This window comes from Hyla sarda, chromosome 5, assembly GCF_029499605.1.
Source record: "Hyla sarda isolate aHylSar1 chromosome 5, aHylSar1.hap1, whole genome shotgun sequence".
Classification (NCBI taxonomy): Eukaryota; Metazoa; Chordata; class Amphibia; order Anura; family Hylidae; genus Hyla; species Hyla sarda.
In genome coordinates, this window is record NC_079193.1 from 291,293,095 (window position 1) to 291,309,592 (window position 16,498).

The window sequence follows — 16,498 nt, forward strand, 5'->3', positions numbered from 1 at the left end:
ACTACCTGTATATGTACTGAGCTGTGGGGAGACTACCTGTATATGCAATGAGCTGTGGGGAGTACCTGGATATAGTTGAGCTGTGTTTGTAGTTAGTTTTTTCTATATCTGTGTGTATGTATCATATGGGGCTGGATGGAGGGTGTTACAACGGGCACCAATGGATCCTGACAGGTCATGTTCCCTTTGAATAGAGTCTGAATTGAGATGTTATTAGCATAATTTTAGTGTCCTCCCGTCATTTTAGCAGAATCCACTATCGAAGCTTCTAACGCTGATGTGAACAACGCCTTACTGAGTTGCCGATGACATTTCCTTTGCTCTATTGCAGTGTTTTTTTATTATATTGTGGTTTTATTATATATTTGTATGGCATCAACAGAAGCTCAGACCCATTTAATCCTCTCCTCTTCTGGTGTTGCTGCTCCAGTCCTCTCCTCTGGCTTTGTTTACATGGCAGCAGCATTGACAGGCGCGTATCCCTATCACCGCAAAGGTATACGGCACAAGACTCTTGAGGCTGCGACTGAAACGTAGATATACAGCATGTCATGACTGCTACCATGTACACAAAACTGGGGGGAGGAAAAGGATTTGCATGAGTGTGTGGCTTCTGCTATGTGAGACTGTACTAATGGTGGTGACAGGCTATCTCTAAAGGGAATCTGTCAACTCAATATGATGCTCAGTGCTGCAGATATGGGCAGATTGATGATATGGTGTTTCTATCCCCGGATAACCCCTTTTAAAGGAGTACTCTATTGTAACTTTTTATTTTTTTTTATGCCTAGGCTGCCGGAATCAAAAAATTATTATTAACATTAACTTACCTCTTGTGACCAATATCGCTGTCTCGTCATCCAGGATAAAAATGAATGTATTTTTTCTAATATTACTTTCTTTGTTATAAAATAATTCTAAAATCTTGCAGTTTTCATTCTGGCCACTTTACAGAGAGCTTTCCAATATTGTCCTCCTTGTCATCACAGACAGGATGACAATGAAAGGTGTCACCAGTGTATAGACACCATTCACAATAGTTGATAATTATGTTCAGAGCTCAGCCCCCTTTCCACATAGAATGATCTCTACACAGGTCACAGAGTATGCCTGGAAACCTTTCCCATACAACTGAACAGGTTTAGCTCCAGGCTATTGTGCCTATGTTCATTTTTTTTTTTTTTTTTAATCTGTTGAAAACAGTTCATAGAAAGATGGCTGCCTCAAAATAATGTAGTACTGTATTAGAAAAAAAAAACACGTGTGGGGAAAAAAAAACAAAAAAACGATTAGTCCAATGTTTTTCTGGTGAAAACTGTCTCTGTTGTAAACTTATGGAGGCGGTATATGATGCTGACTTATGTTTCATGTTCTGTCATTCTCTGTTAATGGTCATTTTTTGTTTTGTTTAGAAACCTCATTTTAAGAAGAACTTATCTGCCTTTTGAGTCTCTTATAGAACCATACAAATCAGGTGAGAACATAAGGAGTGTTAACGATCTTAAACGTAGCCATATACTTAAGATAGTTGTTGGTCAACCCAGCAGTTGCCTTTTTACCTTATCTTGGGGGGGGGGGGGGGGTCATAATTTGGAGGTGGTGGATAATATTTACATTTTTATAACTTTTTTTTTTATTACACTTTTTAGACCTTTCTAGGAGCCTGTTTATACGCAATCAGTTGCTTAAAAAGCATTACATTGATCTATCAGATCGGATTTCTATTTCTACAGCCTGCAATAGACTAGCTATATCAAATGCAAACTCACCGCCTGTACAGAGACCTAATACAGGCCTCTGGCTGGCCTGAGAACCAATTAGTTGGCAGCCGGTACCTGTCAGGTATCACTCAGACCCGACTCCTGCACCAAACCCTTGACTTAAATGTACATCATGGGTCAACATGGGGGGGAAGACCCTTCACGGGTAAGACTTTCAAAATAAAGTGGTGCCCCGGGACCTGCTGAGAAGGCCCAGTAAAACGGCTGCCTGATTGGGGCATCTTTGTCTGCTCCCCCAGCAACACAGCAGCTTTCAACATGCCTGAACACTTCCGCTTGTCCCCGAGCAGAGCACCTGCTGAAGCAGCGTGTTGCTTATCCATACATGGCAACCTGGCGACTGGGATTTGTCAAGCTCTGGCTAAGCTGAGCACTCTCTCTGGCAGTGGGTTATCTCTCAGAAATTAATCTGTTCCCTGACATAATTTGTTGGGGGGAGCGTAGAAAGGCTGCTATACTTATTATATGGTCAGCTGGTGCCACAGAAATGGTGGTGTTTGGCTGTCGCATGTCTGTGTTTTGCCAGTTCTCCGGCCATTAATGTTTGATCAGTAGAGATATATGATGGGCAAGCTACAGTACCAAGTGCAAATGTAAAAATGAAAGGAGTTCAGCAGCCTCTTCATTGTGCGGATCGGTATGCAGACCAATAAAAGATTGATGGCCAATACAAAGGATAGGTTATCAGTGTTTTATAATCCAGGAGAACATGTACCCTAAATTAAAAGTCTAAAGGTGTAGTATAATTATGGAAATCTTGTTGGAATTTAAAGATTTGAAAATAGATTTTAATCTGACTTCTGGGCTCAGATATGAGCGCTACAAAGGCCCAAGTCCTCAAGACTACTGGTCTCTTGATTTCAGATGGGTGCAGGTTTGCATATGGCAGCTGTGTGTGTATATGAGGGGACACTAATAGATTAAAATAACCTGTCAGGTCCCTGGTGCACCCCATCCCCAGGACCTGGTAAGGTGATGATGTTCTCCTCGCTTCTATCTGATGCTTGTCAATCAAGCTGGTGTGGGTGGGAAGAGTTCGGTGAAAAGGACCAGAGCAACCACGTCCCTTCCCCAGTTACTGGGTAGCGATTACCTGCACACTCTTTTACTGCTGTTTGCAGCATTGGATAGAACAGAAGAGAACATCATTCTTTTTAATACACTAGTATCCTTGTTACACACACACAGTTGCCATATGCAATCCCTCTGAAATCAGACCAGTAATCTTCAGGATCTTGGTCTTTGTAGCGCTCATATCTCAGCGCAAAAGTCAGATTAAAAAAAATCTATATTTAATGTATCTATAAAGCTCTACTAGCACCGGCATTAGCCAGTCTTCCTGCCTAAACTATCCCGTCCACAGGTGGGACTGAGCTGTGATGATAAGATTGTAGGCTGAATATAGAAGGGGGCGTGGAGGCGTGGTTTGTGGGAAGGGACATAACTTGCATATTCTCATGGAGCTTGTGGAGTAAGGTGGGGCTGAGCTGTGATAAAATGATTGTGGTTGAAGGACCTGTGATGTGGGTGTTTTTGATGTGGGTGTGCGTGTATTGTAAGGGGAGGGGTTTGCATGCTGGGTTCCAGCCATTTGGAAGTGTTGCTGGTACATACATACACACACATATTGTTATATATTATTATCTACAGATTTTTGCTAATAAAATCTGCTTTGTAATACAGCACAAATTTTTACTTGCATACAACAGAATTTCTTGCGGTGGAATTTGATCTGTGGCTACAGATTTTGAAATCCACAATGTTATTGATTTGTTTTTGAATTCAGTGGAAAAAAGAAATCTGCTGTAAGACCCTATTGCTGTGGCTTTTGTTGCGGGTTACCTGCAGATATGTATGCCGTAATACCCACCTCCCCAACCCCTGGTACTACAGTGCCAACACCTGCCATCCTACCAAGTTCTGTTTTCTGGCCTCCAGTGATGTTGTGTCCATAACGGGACAAAGGAAGGATCACTTCTCATTTTGCTGCAGAAAGCCAATTACCCGTGAACATTTTATATTGGAAAGACATGGCAGAAATTCAGCGAAGGGCCTTCGGTTTGTCCTATTTTTTTTTTTACCCTATTTTTTTTTTTTTTTTCTCGTGGTCCCAATTATACCTTTTATAAAAGGTAACCTCACTTATTCTGACATATTTGAAATGATTGCTCAAAAAAAATAGTTTTTAATGGGAATACATGCCACAGTGTGACCTACAGCTTGTGTTCCCATTAAATATATAGTATGTATTTTGCATGTGTTTTTACCTACCACATGTGAACCCTGCCTATAAGTGTAATTCTAGTTTGGATCTGACGAAGAGGGGGTCTCCGCCCCTCGAAACGCGTTATCCCTGTATGAATAAAAGAATTCCTTTTTTTATTGGACTCGGGACTCACTGCTCTTTCATTAAATCACCCATCCTGGAAAGGAGCGCTTTTTGAGCACCGTGTTTTTTGGTGGATCACAGATTCCCACTTCTAATCTACATCTAGTTTGAAGCAATGTTACTTGTTTTCTTAGGGTATTGTAGGTGGTTTCCTTATTGTAAGGTCATCAGATTGCTCCTTAGATTCAATAGCAATTCAGTAGTTTAGTTTAGTCACATAGCGTTATTGTGATGTTAATTTGTATTCTGTGCAATACCAAAGTCTGTGCCTGCAGTCCGACTGCCGCATATCATACCCCTTATCTTCTGACTATTTCTTCAGGGAAACAGTAGAGAATCTAAAAGAACCTTAGCTGTTCTTCAGGTTATTGAGTCACTACCATTTTTAGATCATGCAATACTTTTATATTGCTTTTACCTTTTTAAAATTATTACAAATTACATTGTCTTTGGCTGATGTATATTAGGTGAAAGCTGTACTGTTTGAGGTGTGACCCATAAGACAATGTTGTCATACAGTCTTTCTGACTTTAGTAACCTTAAAGGGAACCTATTACTTTGAATATAATATCTAAAATGCAGGCATCATGTTACAGAGCAGGAGCTAAGCAGAGATTGATGTGAAGTTTTATGGGAAATTACAAGGTTAACTTGTCATTTATACTTCTCATTCCTGACTTAGTCAAGTGGGGTGGGTCACCTAGTGATTGACAGCTCTCTGTATGACTTCTCATACACAAAGGGTGAATTATACTCACCGATAATTTGTTTTCTGGGAAGTCTCTACGACAGCACCCTGAGATTGCCTCCGCCTGATTGGACAGGGAAAAACACTGAGAGGTTAAAAGTAGGGATCGACCGATATCGTTTTTTTAGGGCCAATACCGATAATCGGTGCAGGTTAGGGCTGATAGCCGATAACTTATACCGATATTCCAGTATAAGTTATCGGCTATTTATCCCCCTGCGACACCGCTGCAGATCATTGATTTAAAGCGGGCGCTTTAAATCAATGAACTGCAGCGGCTTTTGCGGTGCCATAGACCGCCGCCGCCACCCGCTTCTCTCCCCCTGCCTGTCCTGGAGTCCTGCCACCGCGAAAGCCACCACACCGCCCCGGCCCCATTGCCTCCCCCATCCTCGGTTTTATAATTACCTGTTCCCGAGGTCCACTCTACATCTGGCTCTGGTGGCGTCCTCCTGAGCTGTCACTGTGCGCACTGACGGTGACGTCACGTCACTCGTCATTGCGCACAGCGTAACGGAGGACGCAGCAGGAGCCAGAAGTAGCGTGGACCCCGGGAACAGGTAATTATAAAACCGGGGATGGGGGAGGCAATGGGGCGGTGGGGGGTGCGACGTGGGGGGGGGTTGTGACGCAGTGCGGTGCGTGGGGTGGGGCATTATCGGATTATCGGCAAGGTAATTGCCAATACCGATAATGCCCCAAATCGTGATTATCGGCCTATAATCGGTCGATCCCTAGTTAAAAGACCCTCCCCTTTCTCTCCCCTTCAGTGTATTTATAAAGAACACCAAGTAAAAAAGGAAAAAAGTGGTAACTAAAAAACAAACACGAAAATTATCACCAAAGGGTGGGATGTATGGGTCCTGTCGTGGAGACTTCCCAGAAAACAAATTATCGGCAAGTATATTTCAGCCTTTCTCTGGTCGTCTCCACGACAGTACCCTGATAAATACCAAAGAATAATTAGGGAGGGACCACAGCACCTAGGACTTTCCGTCCAAATGCCATGTCTTGACCTGCCATTATGTCACGTCTATAGTGTTTGGAAAAGGTATGTAATCTTTTCCAGGTAGCGGCTCTGCTGCCAAGAGTAGGATACTGCACGAGTTGAGTGAGCATCTCTGAGGGGGGGGGGAGATTTACCACTAGCTGTATAGAATTCAGAGATGGCTAAACAAATTCACCTAGCAATGGAGCTCTTAGAGGCCTTCTTGCCTCTATTAGGACCTGCAAACTTTAAGAACAGGTTCTTATCCTTCCTCCGAGTACTGGTGACTCCCATGCTCATTGTTGGGAATGGAACAAAAAGACAGGATAACAATATCTTGAGACCTGTGGAAGGAAGAAGAAACTTTTGGAATAAAGTGTGGGTCTAGTTGAAAAATAATCTTAATACTCTGAAATAAGATCGTGAATGGAAAGAGCCTGAATTTCACCCACTCTACCTGCTGAAGTGATGGCTACTAGAAACACTGTCTTGATTGTAAGGAATTTCAAGGAAATAGAATCTAACGGTTCAAAGGGAGTTTTAGTCAGAGCTAAGAGGACTGTATTTAAATTCCAAGGTGGAATTTTTTTTTTTTTAATTCTGGGTCTTAATCTGTCTGTAGCTTTAATAAATCTGGATATCCAAAAATCTTTTCCTAGTTTAGTCTGATAGCAGCTAGGGTTGAGACCTGTACTCTAAGGCTAGGTTCACACTGCAGAATTTCCAGGCAGAATTTCTGCCGGAGATCGAGCCGGCGGCACTAGGACTGCATTGCCATCCCCATAGATGGCAATGCAGTCCTAGTGTCGCCGGCTTGATCTCCGGCAGAAATTCTGCCTGGAAATTTTGCAGTGTGAATCAAACCCAGCCTAAGAGTGTTAGGAGAGAGGCCCAAATCAAACCCATCTTGGAGAAAGTCAAGAATTTTTGTGATATTAGGAGAATCAAAAGAAAAAGATGACCCACTTGTTTTTTCCACACCTTAGTAGGTGTAAAGAGGTAGAAAGCTTACAACTTGCCAAGAGGGTATGGATCACTCTATCGGAGAATCCCCTCTTCTCTAGCAGGAACTTTTCAGAATCCATGCTGATAGACTGAGGTTCTGAACCTGTCTGTGTAGACCTGGTCCCTGAGAGAGCAGGTCGTGGTGAGCAGGGAACATAAATTGGCTTGTCCAGGCTCATGGACTGTAGGAGAGCAAACTATCCTCTTTTGGGCCAGAATGGAGCAACTAAGATTAGAGTGCACTTCTCTCGGCTTAGCTCTGTAAGACTCTGGGAATTACTGGAATAGGAGGGAAGGCATATGCCAGAATGAAGTTCCATGTGTGAGCTAAGGTGTTTGTCGCTGCTGGATAGTCTTCCGCCTGTAGATTCCAGACTCCTCTGAGGTGTACAGCTGTTATAGGTAAGATTCTGTTTTCTGCCCAAGAAAAAATGTTCCTTGCTATGGACTGGAGATGACTGTGCCTGGGGCACCCCTGATGGCGGATAAAGGATACTGCCATGGTATTGTCTGAGTGAAGAAGAATGTGTCTGCCTCTGCAAGATGATTCTAGGTGTTGGAGAGACATCCATATGGCTAGAAGCTCCTTTAAGTTTGAGGATTGCTGAGCTAGTACAGGTCCCCATCTTCCCTGAACTGCATGATCCACTGTGTAGGCTCCCCAACCCCCTAAGTGCTGGCATCTGTGGTAATGATTAGGGGATCCTCCTGAAACCAATGAACCCCCTGACTCTGGTTTTCCTGGGAGTTGCCACCAAGCTAAAAGGTTTTTTACATTTAGGGGAATAAGTACTTTCTTCTCCAGGGAGAATTGGGATTTGTCCCATACTGATAGGAGCCATCTTTGTAGTGGTCTTGAGTGAAATTGGGCCCACCTTACTGAAGGGATGCAAGAAGTCAAGTGAACCAGTATGGACATTGCATAATGGATTGAGCAAATCTCCTTTGCACAAAACTCTGTCACTAACTGTTGAATCTTCAACTTCTTTGCTGGTGGGAGGAAAAATTGTTGAAGGTTTGAGTTTAAGAGAACTCCTAGAAATTGTTTCACTTGACTGGGAGAGAGATCAGATTTTTCCAAATTAAGTATCCAGCCCAGGCTCTGAAGAATCTGAATGGTCCTGTGAATGTGATCTTGTAACAGAGGAACAGAATCCGCCACTACAAGAATATCGTCCAGATAGGGAATGGTAAGAATAGACTTCTTCCTCAGAAGGGACACCACCTCCAACATTAGTTTTGTAAAGATGCGGGGAGCAGCAGAGAGCCCGAAGGGCAGACAAACAAACTGGTAGTGGTGGATTCGGCCCACCAGGAAACTGCAAACCTCAGGAACTGCTGAGACTCCCTGTGAATTGGAAGATGGTAGTAGGCTTCTTTTAAATCTATAGTCTCCATTACGGAATTTTTCTTTATTAGAGCTACTGCAGATTTTTACCATCTCCATCTTGAATTTTCTGTACTTCACAAATTTGTTCAGGGGTTTTAGATATTAGTTCTGAACTTTCCATTGGGATTTTTTATTTTTTTACCAAAAACAGGCGGGCGTAATGCCCCTGCTTGAGCTGACTCTGGGGTACCTGTACAACTGTGCCCAGATTCAGGAATCTGTGAAGAATGACCCGAAGTCATTACAAATTTTTGAGGAGGGTAGGTCAATTCTATCAAGTAGCCCTCTTTAATAATGTTCACAATCCAGGGATTGGGAACTAATGCTTCCCAATTGGGGGCAAAAAAGGTTAACCGAGCCCCCACAGGGATGGCGTCATTGTTTTTTTACTATCAGAGTCAGGCTGGCTGGGATTAAGTATGAATCCTCTACCTCTGCCACCCTTGCTATAGGACCAGCATCCTGTTTTCCCTTTTCCTCCTCTATAGGATTGACCTGGTTGGCATAGGAGACGAAAAGGAGTCTTTTTCTTAGGTTCTGCTTTCTCTCAAGGAAACCCTTTTTTATTATCTGCGGCTTTAGCCAGGATGGAATCTAACTCAGGATCAAATACAAACTGACTGTGAAAAGGTAAGGAACGGAAGAGAAAGCTGGCGCCCTGGTTCGCTCCCTGTCGCTCCCACTCTGCATAAGTCTGCCTGGACGCCGCAGCAGCAGGTACCAAAACATAAAATCAACTGTTGTGCAGTATACAGTCTCCCACACATCTCAGGTTGCCTGCCTGGATCGGGACAGGGAAAAACACTGAAGGGGAGAGGAAGGGGAGGGTCTTTTAAACTCTGTGTTTTTCCCTGTCCAATCAGGCGGAGGCAATTTCAGGGGGCTGTCATGGAGACGACCCGAGAAACTGCTGTTAGTTGCTGGTTAAGACCACCCACTGGACCCATATTTTATTCATTTAACCCCTTAAGGACGCAGCCCATTTGGGCCTTAAGGACGCAGAAAATAGTATTTTTACATTTTCATTTTTTCCTCCTCGCCTCAAAAAAATCATAACTTTTATATTTTCCTCTACAGACTAGTATGAGGGCTTGTTTTTGCGCGACCAGTTGTCCGTTGTAATTCCATCACTCACTTTACCATAAAATGTAAGGCGCAACCAAAATACTATTTGTGTGGGGAAATTAAAAAGAAAACCGCAATTTTGCTAATTTTGGAAGGTTTTGTTTTCACGCCGTACAATTTATGGTAAAATGGGGCAATTTAAGTTTTTATTGGGGGAGGGGGTTTTTCACTTTTTTTTTTTTTTAACTTTATTTTTTTACTTTTATTTTTACATTTACACTTTAATAGTCCCCATAGGGGACTATTTAAAGCAATCACTTGATTGCTAATCCTGTTCAGTGCTATCGGTCATCTTCTGCTCTGGTCTGCGGGAAGGCAGATCAGAGCAGAAGACTCCCTGAAGACAGCGGAAGCAGGTGAGGGGACCCCCGGCTGCTGTGCAGGATGATCGGATCGCCGCGGCAGCGCTGCGGGCGATCCGATCATCCATTTAAGTGACCGCGATGCAGCAGATGCCGTGATCGGTATTGATCATGGCATCTGAAGGGTTAATGGCAGACATCTGCGGGATCGCGGATGTCCGCCATTACCCGCGGAACCCTGGCTGCGATCAGCAGCTGGGACCTGCCACGCATGATCCGGGCATCGCTCCGATGCCCGCGGTTATGCTTAGGACGTAAATGTATGTCCTGGTGTGTTAAGTACCGCATCACCAGGACGTAAATTTACATCCTTCGTCATTAAGGGGTTAAATATATGCTTAGTATAGAAGTTATTGTATATGTTTTCCCAAATCTATATCTATCTACTCTGCTCCTCCTACTGCTCTATAAGATGCTGCTACAAATCGGACTGCAAGCAGAAAGGATAGGTTCCCTTTAGAGCAGGCGTTTAGCATTTAGACCAAATCTACAAAATACGGTGCCATTTAGCTCATAGATGCTACAAAAGAATATAAAAGGCTCATAGTTATAATCCTGCCGTATGTATGAGCTTAGCTCTTCCCACCAGAGATTGACGCACACTGCAGGTGGATACGTGGCAGCCGTCAATCATTCGTTCTTAGGGTATGTTCACATGGTGGAACTTCCGTGCGTAAATTCCATTGTGTGAACATACACACTGCAGCCGCAGGGTTCCATTGATTTCAATGGGATTCTGCTGCACTGTTCGCATGGCGGAATTTCTGCAGCATTTTTCTGCTGTGGAAATCCCGATTCCGGAGTGCACAGAAAGAATTAACATGTCTATGCTTTCTGCGGAGTCTGCACAGAAATGTATTGCCGTCTACATTTCGGAGTGGTCCTAGCGCCTGCATGTTCTGCTGGCACTCCACTGTTGGGGGAATGTCCACACAGAAATTTTCTGTGCAGATGTTTTTCCGTGTGAACACGGCATATTTGATTATTGTGATGACAGATCCACTTTAAATAAAACTTACATGCATTTCCCTTTGTATTATTGTACCTTATCCCAGGACCATGCTGTGTGTGGAGTGGAATCACGTGGCAGAAATGTGTCTGTATCTGGATGATATGAGTGAGGACAACAGGATAATGTGTCTCTGCTCCAGAGCTTTCTTTAAGTAAGTGCTGAACTTTTTATTTTTTATTTATTTTTATTTTTTATGTATAGATTACTTGGATTTTTACCAACAACTGGTGAAAATTGTATGTCAATAGCACCTTTAGAAATATATTTAGTAAGAAAAATGGTGGGTGATGTGTTCAATACTTATTTCACTGTATATATAACAATGAATTTTTGCCTGTAACATCACTCCTCTTCTGGTTATACTTCTGAGGGCTGACCTGGGGCATTATTCCTTGGAGATGGCCCAGGTATATTTATGCAGTCTAATGGTGGAAAACAATTAAAGGGATCCTGTCACGTTAAAAATACAGTCCAATCTGCAGGCATCATCTCATTGAGTAGGATGAAAACCCAATTTCTACTGAAATTTAGCCCTGCCACATAAGGATCTGCTGACATTGTTTTAGTGATTTACTTATTTGTTTAGGAGGAAGTATGGACAAGGGCAGTGTATATCACTCACTGTCATGGCGATTGAGTTAAAGGAGTAGACTGGTTTCTTTAAGGGTGTGTTTGCACATTCAGATTTTTTATTGCAATTATTGGATACAAACACAGGGATGGACTAGAACTATGGCACAATTGTCCAGAGAAGAAAAGGTGGGCCTACCTTGAGTCCTATGTCATTCCAACAATTAAGCATTATAAGACCATTTATTGGTGGGTTCACTCACAATTTTTTTCCCTAAGAACGCTGCCATAAATAAAGAATGGTATCTAAACATCTTCCAAGAGCAATTTATCCCAATGATCAGAGATCAATTTGCTGGTGAACAATGTTTTTTCCTGCATGATGAAGACCATGTCGCAAGGCAAAGGTGATAACTAAGTGGTTTAGTGACCAAGCTGTGAACTTTTGGGTCCATGGCCAGAAGACTCCCTAAATCAAAAAGTGAGGAAACAAACAAACATAGAAATTGTGATAAACTCCAAGCACTAATGAGACAAAAAATGTCAGGATTTGGCCGAAAATATGTCATCCAGCATGCCGAGGCGAATTGTAGAAGTCATAAAGAAAGGTCACACAGTCACAGGCAAAAACTTGATGGTTTTTGTCAATAAAAGCTTAAAAACATATGAAATGCTTATAATTGTACTTCAATATACTATAGAAACATTTGACTAAGAGATATAAAAACACTAAAGTAGTAAACTTAGGGAAAACCTAAATTTGTCAATATTAACATTTTTGCCATGACCGTAGCACATGTCTGCAGATTGGACTGCACTTATAATTGACAGGTTTCAGGTACCCATCATAATAATGCATGAGGTGGCACAGTGGATTTTCCTTTTTTTTTCTTCAATTTGTTTTTAATTTCTGGCTTATAAATCAGTTGTTTTAGAGTTAATAGTTTTCTTGATCGGAGATTGTTTTAGTTCAGTGATGCAGACACTGCCCTGTGTGTATGCATTGTGCCAGCACTGTATGTATACTTTACTGCACAGGTAATAGGAGTTTACACGTCTGTAATCCTTCTTTACTAAAAAGATGCACTGAATGTGCCCTGTTCTTCTCTTAACTACTTTACTTTTTCCCTTCTAGTGATCGTGACCTGTACTATTTGGGATTTAAGGGAATTGGCAGCAATAAGAAGAATCTCCAAGGTATTGCTCAATATTTGTTTGCTATTCTCTTTTGTGTTTGCATTGTAGAGTATGTACAATTTTGCAGTGTAGAAGGCAAAATACAACATCACTGGATGTTGTATATCTGTTTTTTTTCCAAAGCATTTGATACGGTGCCACATAAAAGGTTGGTGCATAAAATGAGAAGGATTGGGCTGGGGAGAGTGTTCAAGTGGGTAAGTAACTGGCTCAGTGATAGGAAACAGAGGGTGGTTATTAATGGTACTTATTTTGATTGGGTGACTGTTACTAGTGGGGCACCACAGGGGTCAGTCTTGGGCCCTGTCCTATTTAATATATTCATTAATGACCTTGTAGAGGGGTTGAATAGTAAAGTAGCAATCTTTGCAGATGATACTAAACTCTGTAAAGTGGTAAACACAATAGAGGAGAGGGCACTGTTACAAATAGATCTGGATAGGTTGGAGGCTTGGGCTGGGAAGTGGCAGATGAGGTTCAACACTGATAAATGTAAGGTAATGCACATGGGGAAGAAAAATCCGGACTGGGATTATGTATTAACTGGGAGAACACTTGGGACGACTGACAAGGAAAAGGACTTGGAAGTTTTAGTTAACAGTAAATTTAGCTGTAGTGACCATTGTCGGGCAGCTGCTGCCAAGGCAAACAAAATCATGGGGTGCATCAATAGGGGCATAGATGCCCACGACAAGGAAATAATTCTACCGCTGTACAAATCACTAGTCAGACCACACATAGAATACTGTTTACAGTACTGGGCACCAGTGTACAAGGAAGATATAGTGGAGCTGGAGAGGGTTCAAAGACGGGCAACCAGGGTAATACGGTGAATGGGAGGACTACAGTGCCCAGAAAGATTATAAGAATTAGGGTTATTTATAGAGATGAGCGAACTTACAGTAAATTCGATTCGTCACAAACTTCTCGGCTCGGCAGTTGATGACTTTTCCTGCATAAATGTGTTCAGCTTTCAGGTGCTCTGGTGGGCTGGAAAAGGTGGATACAGTCCTAGGAAAGAGTCTCCTAGGACTGTATCCACCTTTTCCAGCCCACGGGAGCACCTGAAAGGTGAACTCATTTATGCAGGAAAAGTCATCAACTGCCGAGCCGAGAAGTTCGTGACGAATCGAATTTACTGTAAGTTCGCTCATCTGTAGTTATTTAGTTTAGAAAAAAGAAGGCTTAGGGGCGACCTAATAACTATGTATAAGTATATCAAGGGACCGTACAGAGATCTCCCCCATGATCTATTTATACCCAGGACTGTATCTATAACAAGGGGGCATCCTCTCCGTCTAGAGGAAAGAAGGTTTCTACACCAGCACAGACAGGGGTTCTTTACTGTAAGAGCAGTGAGGCTGTGGAATTCTCTCCCGGAGGAGGTGGTCATGGTGAACTCTGTAAAAGAATTTAAAAGGGGTCTGGATGCATTTTTGTAGAGTAAGAACATTGCTGGTTATATATATTAGATTTATAGGGACAGAACGTTGATCCAAGGATTTATTCTGATGCCATATTTGGAGTCTAGAAGGAATTTTTACCTCTAGTATGAGGGTTTTTTGCCTTCCTCTGGATGAACTCCGTAGGGACTCATTAGGGTTATAGGTTGAACTTGATGGACTCTGGTCTTTCTTCAACCTTATGAACTATATTACTATGTTACTAAAATGTCCATGTGACACTTTCTTAAGGCCCCGTTCACACTACGGAATTGCCGCGCAATTCCGCGGTGTGAACTTTAACATTTGTGTGAACGGGTCTCTGCGAGACCCGTTCACACTGTGGAATTTCAGCGGCGGACATTTCCGCCGCTGAAAGTGTTCCGCGCAAACAAAGAACATGTTCATTCTTTGCGCGGATTCCGCGAGCACTGCATAGCCGTCAATGGTGACGGCTCAGTGCCCCGAGGCCCTAGCGCCGAAGTATCTTCGGCGGCCGCCAGGCGGAATTTCCGCTCGCGGAATTCACCCGCGAGAATTCCGTAGTGTGAACGGGGCCTTATACTTTATTAAATCCATGGTAGTGATCATATCTAGATCACAGGTAAAATAACCATGTTACATAGTTACATAGTTACATAGTTAGTACGGTCGAAAAAAGACATATGTCCATCAAGTTCAACCAGGGAATTAAGGGGTAGGGGTGTGGCGCGATATTGGGGAAGGGATGAGATTTTATATTTCTTCATAAGCATTAATCTTATTTTGTTCCAGGAATGTATCTAATCCTGTTTTAAAGCTGTTAATTGTTCCTGCTGTGACCAGTTCCTGAGGTAGACCGTTCCATAAATTCACAGTCCTCACGGTAAAGAAGGCGTGTCGCCCCTTGAGACTAAACTTTTTTTTCTCCAGACGGAGGGAGTGCCCCCTCGTCCTTTGGGGGGGTTTAACCTGGAACAGTTTTTCTCCATATTTTTTGTATGGGCCATTAATATACTTATATACGTTTATCATATCCCCCCTTAAACGTCTCTTCTCAAGACTAAACAATTGTAACTCCTTTAATCGCTCCTCATAGCTAAGATGTTCCATGCCCCATATTAGTTTAGTCGCGCGTCTCTGCACCCTTTCCAACTCCGCAGTGTCCCTTTTATGGACAGGTGACCAAAACTGAACAGCATATTCCAGGTGAGGCCGTACCAATGCTTTATAAAGGGGGAGTATTATGTCCCTGTCCCTTGAGTCCATGCCTCTTTTGATACATGACAATATCCTGCCGGCTTTGGAAGCAGCAGCCTGACATTGCATGCTATTCTGTAGTCTGTGATCTACAAGTACACCCAGATCCTTCTCTACCAGTGACTCTGCCAGTTTAATCCCCCCTAAGACATACGATGCATGCAGGTTATTAGTACCCAGATGCATAACTTTACATTTATCCACATTGAACCTCATTTGCCAAGTGGATGCCCAGACACTTAGTCTATCCAAGTCATCTTGTAACTTATGCACATCCTCTATAGACTGTACTGTGCTACAAAGCTTGGTGTCATCTGCAAAGATAGAAACAGAGCTGTTAATACCATCCTCTATATCATTGATAAATAAATTAAACAACAGCGGTCCCAGTACTGAACCTTGGGGTACACCACTAATAACCGGGGACCAATCAGAGTACGAATCATTGACCACCACTCTCTGGGTACGATCCATGAGCCAGTGTTCAATCCAGTTACAAACTAAAATTTCCAAACCCAAAGACCTTAACTTACCTGTCAGACGTCTATGAGGGACAGTATCAAATGCTTTAGCAAAATCCAGAAACACTATATCCACAGCCATTCCTCTGTCAAGGCTTCTACTCACCTCTTCATAAAAGCAAATTAGATTGGTTTGACAACTTCTATCCTTAGTAAACCCATGCTGGCTATCACTTATAATACAATTATCCCCTATGTATTCCTGTATGTAATCCCTTATAAGTCCTTCAAACAATTTACCCACAATGCACGTTAAACTTACCGGTCTATAGTTTCCTGGGGAAGACCTAGAGCCCTTTTTGAAGATTGGCACCACATTCGCCTTGCGCCAGTCCCTTGGCACAATACCAGACACCAGAGAATCTCTAAATATCATGAACAGGGGTACAGATATTACTGAACTTACCTCTCTAAGAACTCTTGGGTGTAGTCCATCCGGTCCTGGGGATTTGCTTACATTTATATCACTTAACTTACCTTGTACCATCTCTACATTAAGCCAGTTCAGTACATTACATGATGTGTTACCAGCACTGACCTGGCCAATGTCAGCTCCTTCTTCCATAGTGTATACAGAACTAAAGAACCCATTCAGTAGCTCCGCCTTCTCTTGATCGCCTGTGACAACCTCCCCATTATCATTATTAAGGGGTCCCACATGCTCTGTCCTTGGTTTTTTTGCATTTATATATCTAAAAAAATATTTAGGATTAGTTTTGCTTTCTTTGG

General features: G+C 42.6%; 2 protein-coding genes across 11 annotated transcripts in view; one reads left to right on the plus strand and one right to left on the minus strand.

The window, feature by feature from the left end:
• The window catches only part of TMEM68 (transmembrane protein 68), a 204,579-nt gene that overhangs the window by 40,745 nt on the left and 147,336 nt on the right, over positions 1-16,498 (minus strand). The gene's annotated exons all lie outside the window — the stretch shown is intronic.
• The window catches only part of TGS1 (trimethylguanosine synthase 1), a 93,836-nt gene that overhangs the window by 14,727 nt on the left and 62,611 nt on the right, over positions 1-16,498 (plus strand). For all 4 annotated transcript variants that reach the window (XM_056521939.1, XM_056521936.1, XM_056521937.1 and 1 more), the window contains exons 2-4: positions 1,413-1,474; positions 10,844-10,951; positions 12,506-12,567. In XM_056521939.1, coding sequence (XP_056377914.1) covers positions 10,848-10,951; positions 12,506-12,567 — 166 coding nt within the window. In that variant the 5' untranslated portion in view covers positions 1,413-1,474; positions 10,844-10,847. The remainder of the gene's footprint in view (positions 1-1,412; positions 1,475-10,843; positions 10,952-12,505; positions 12,568-16,498) is intronic.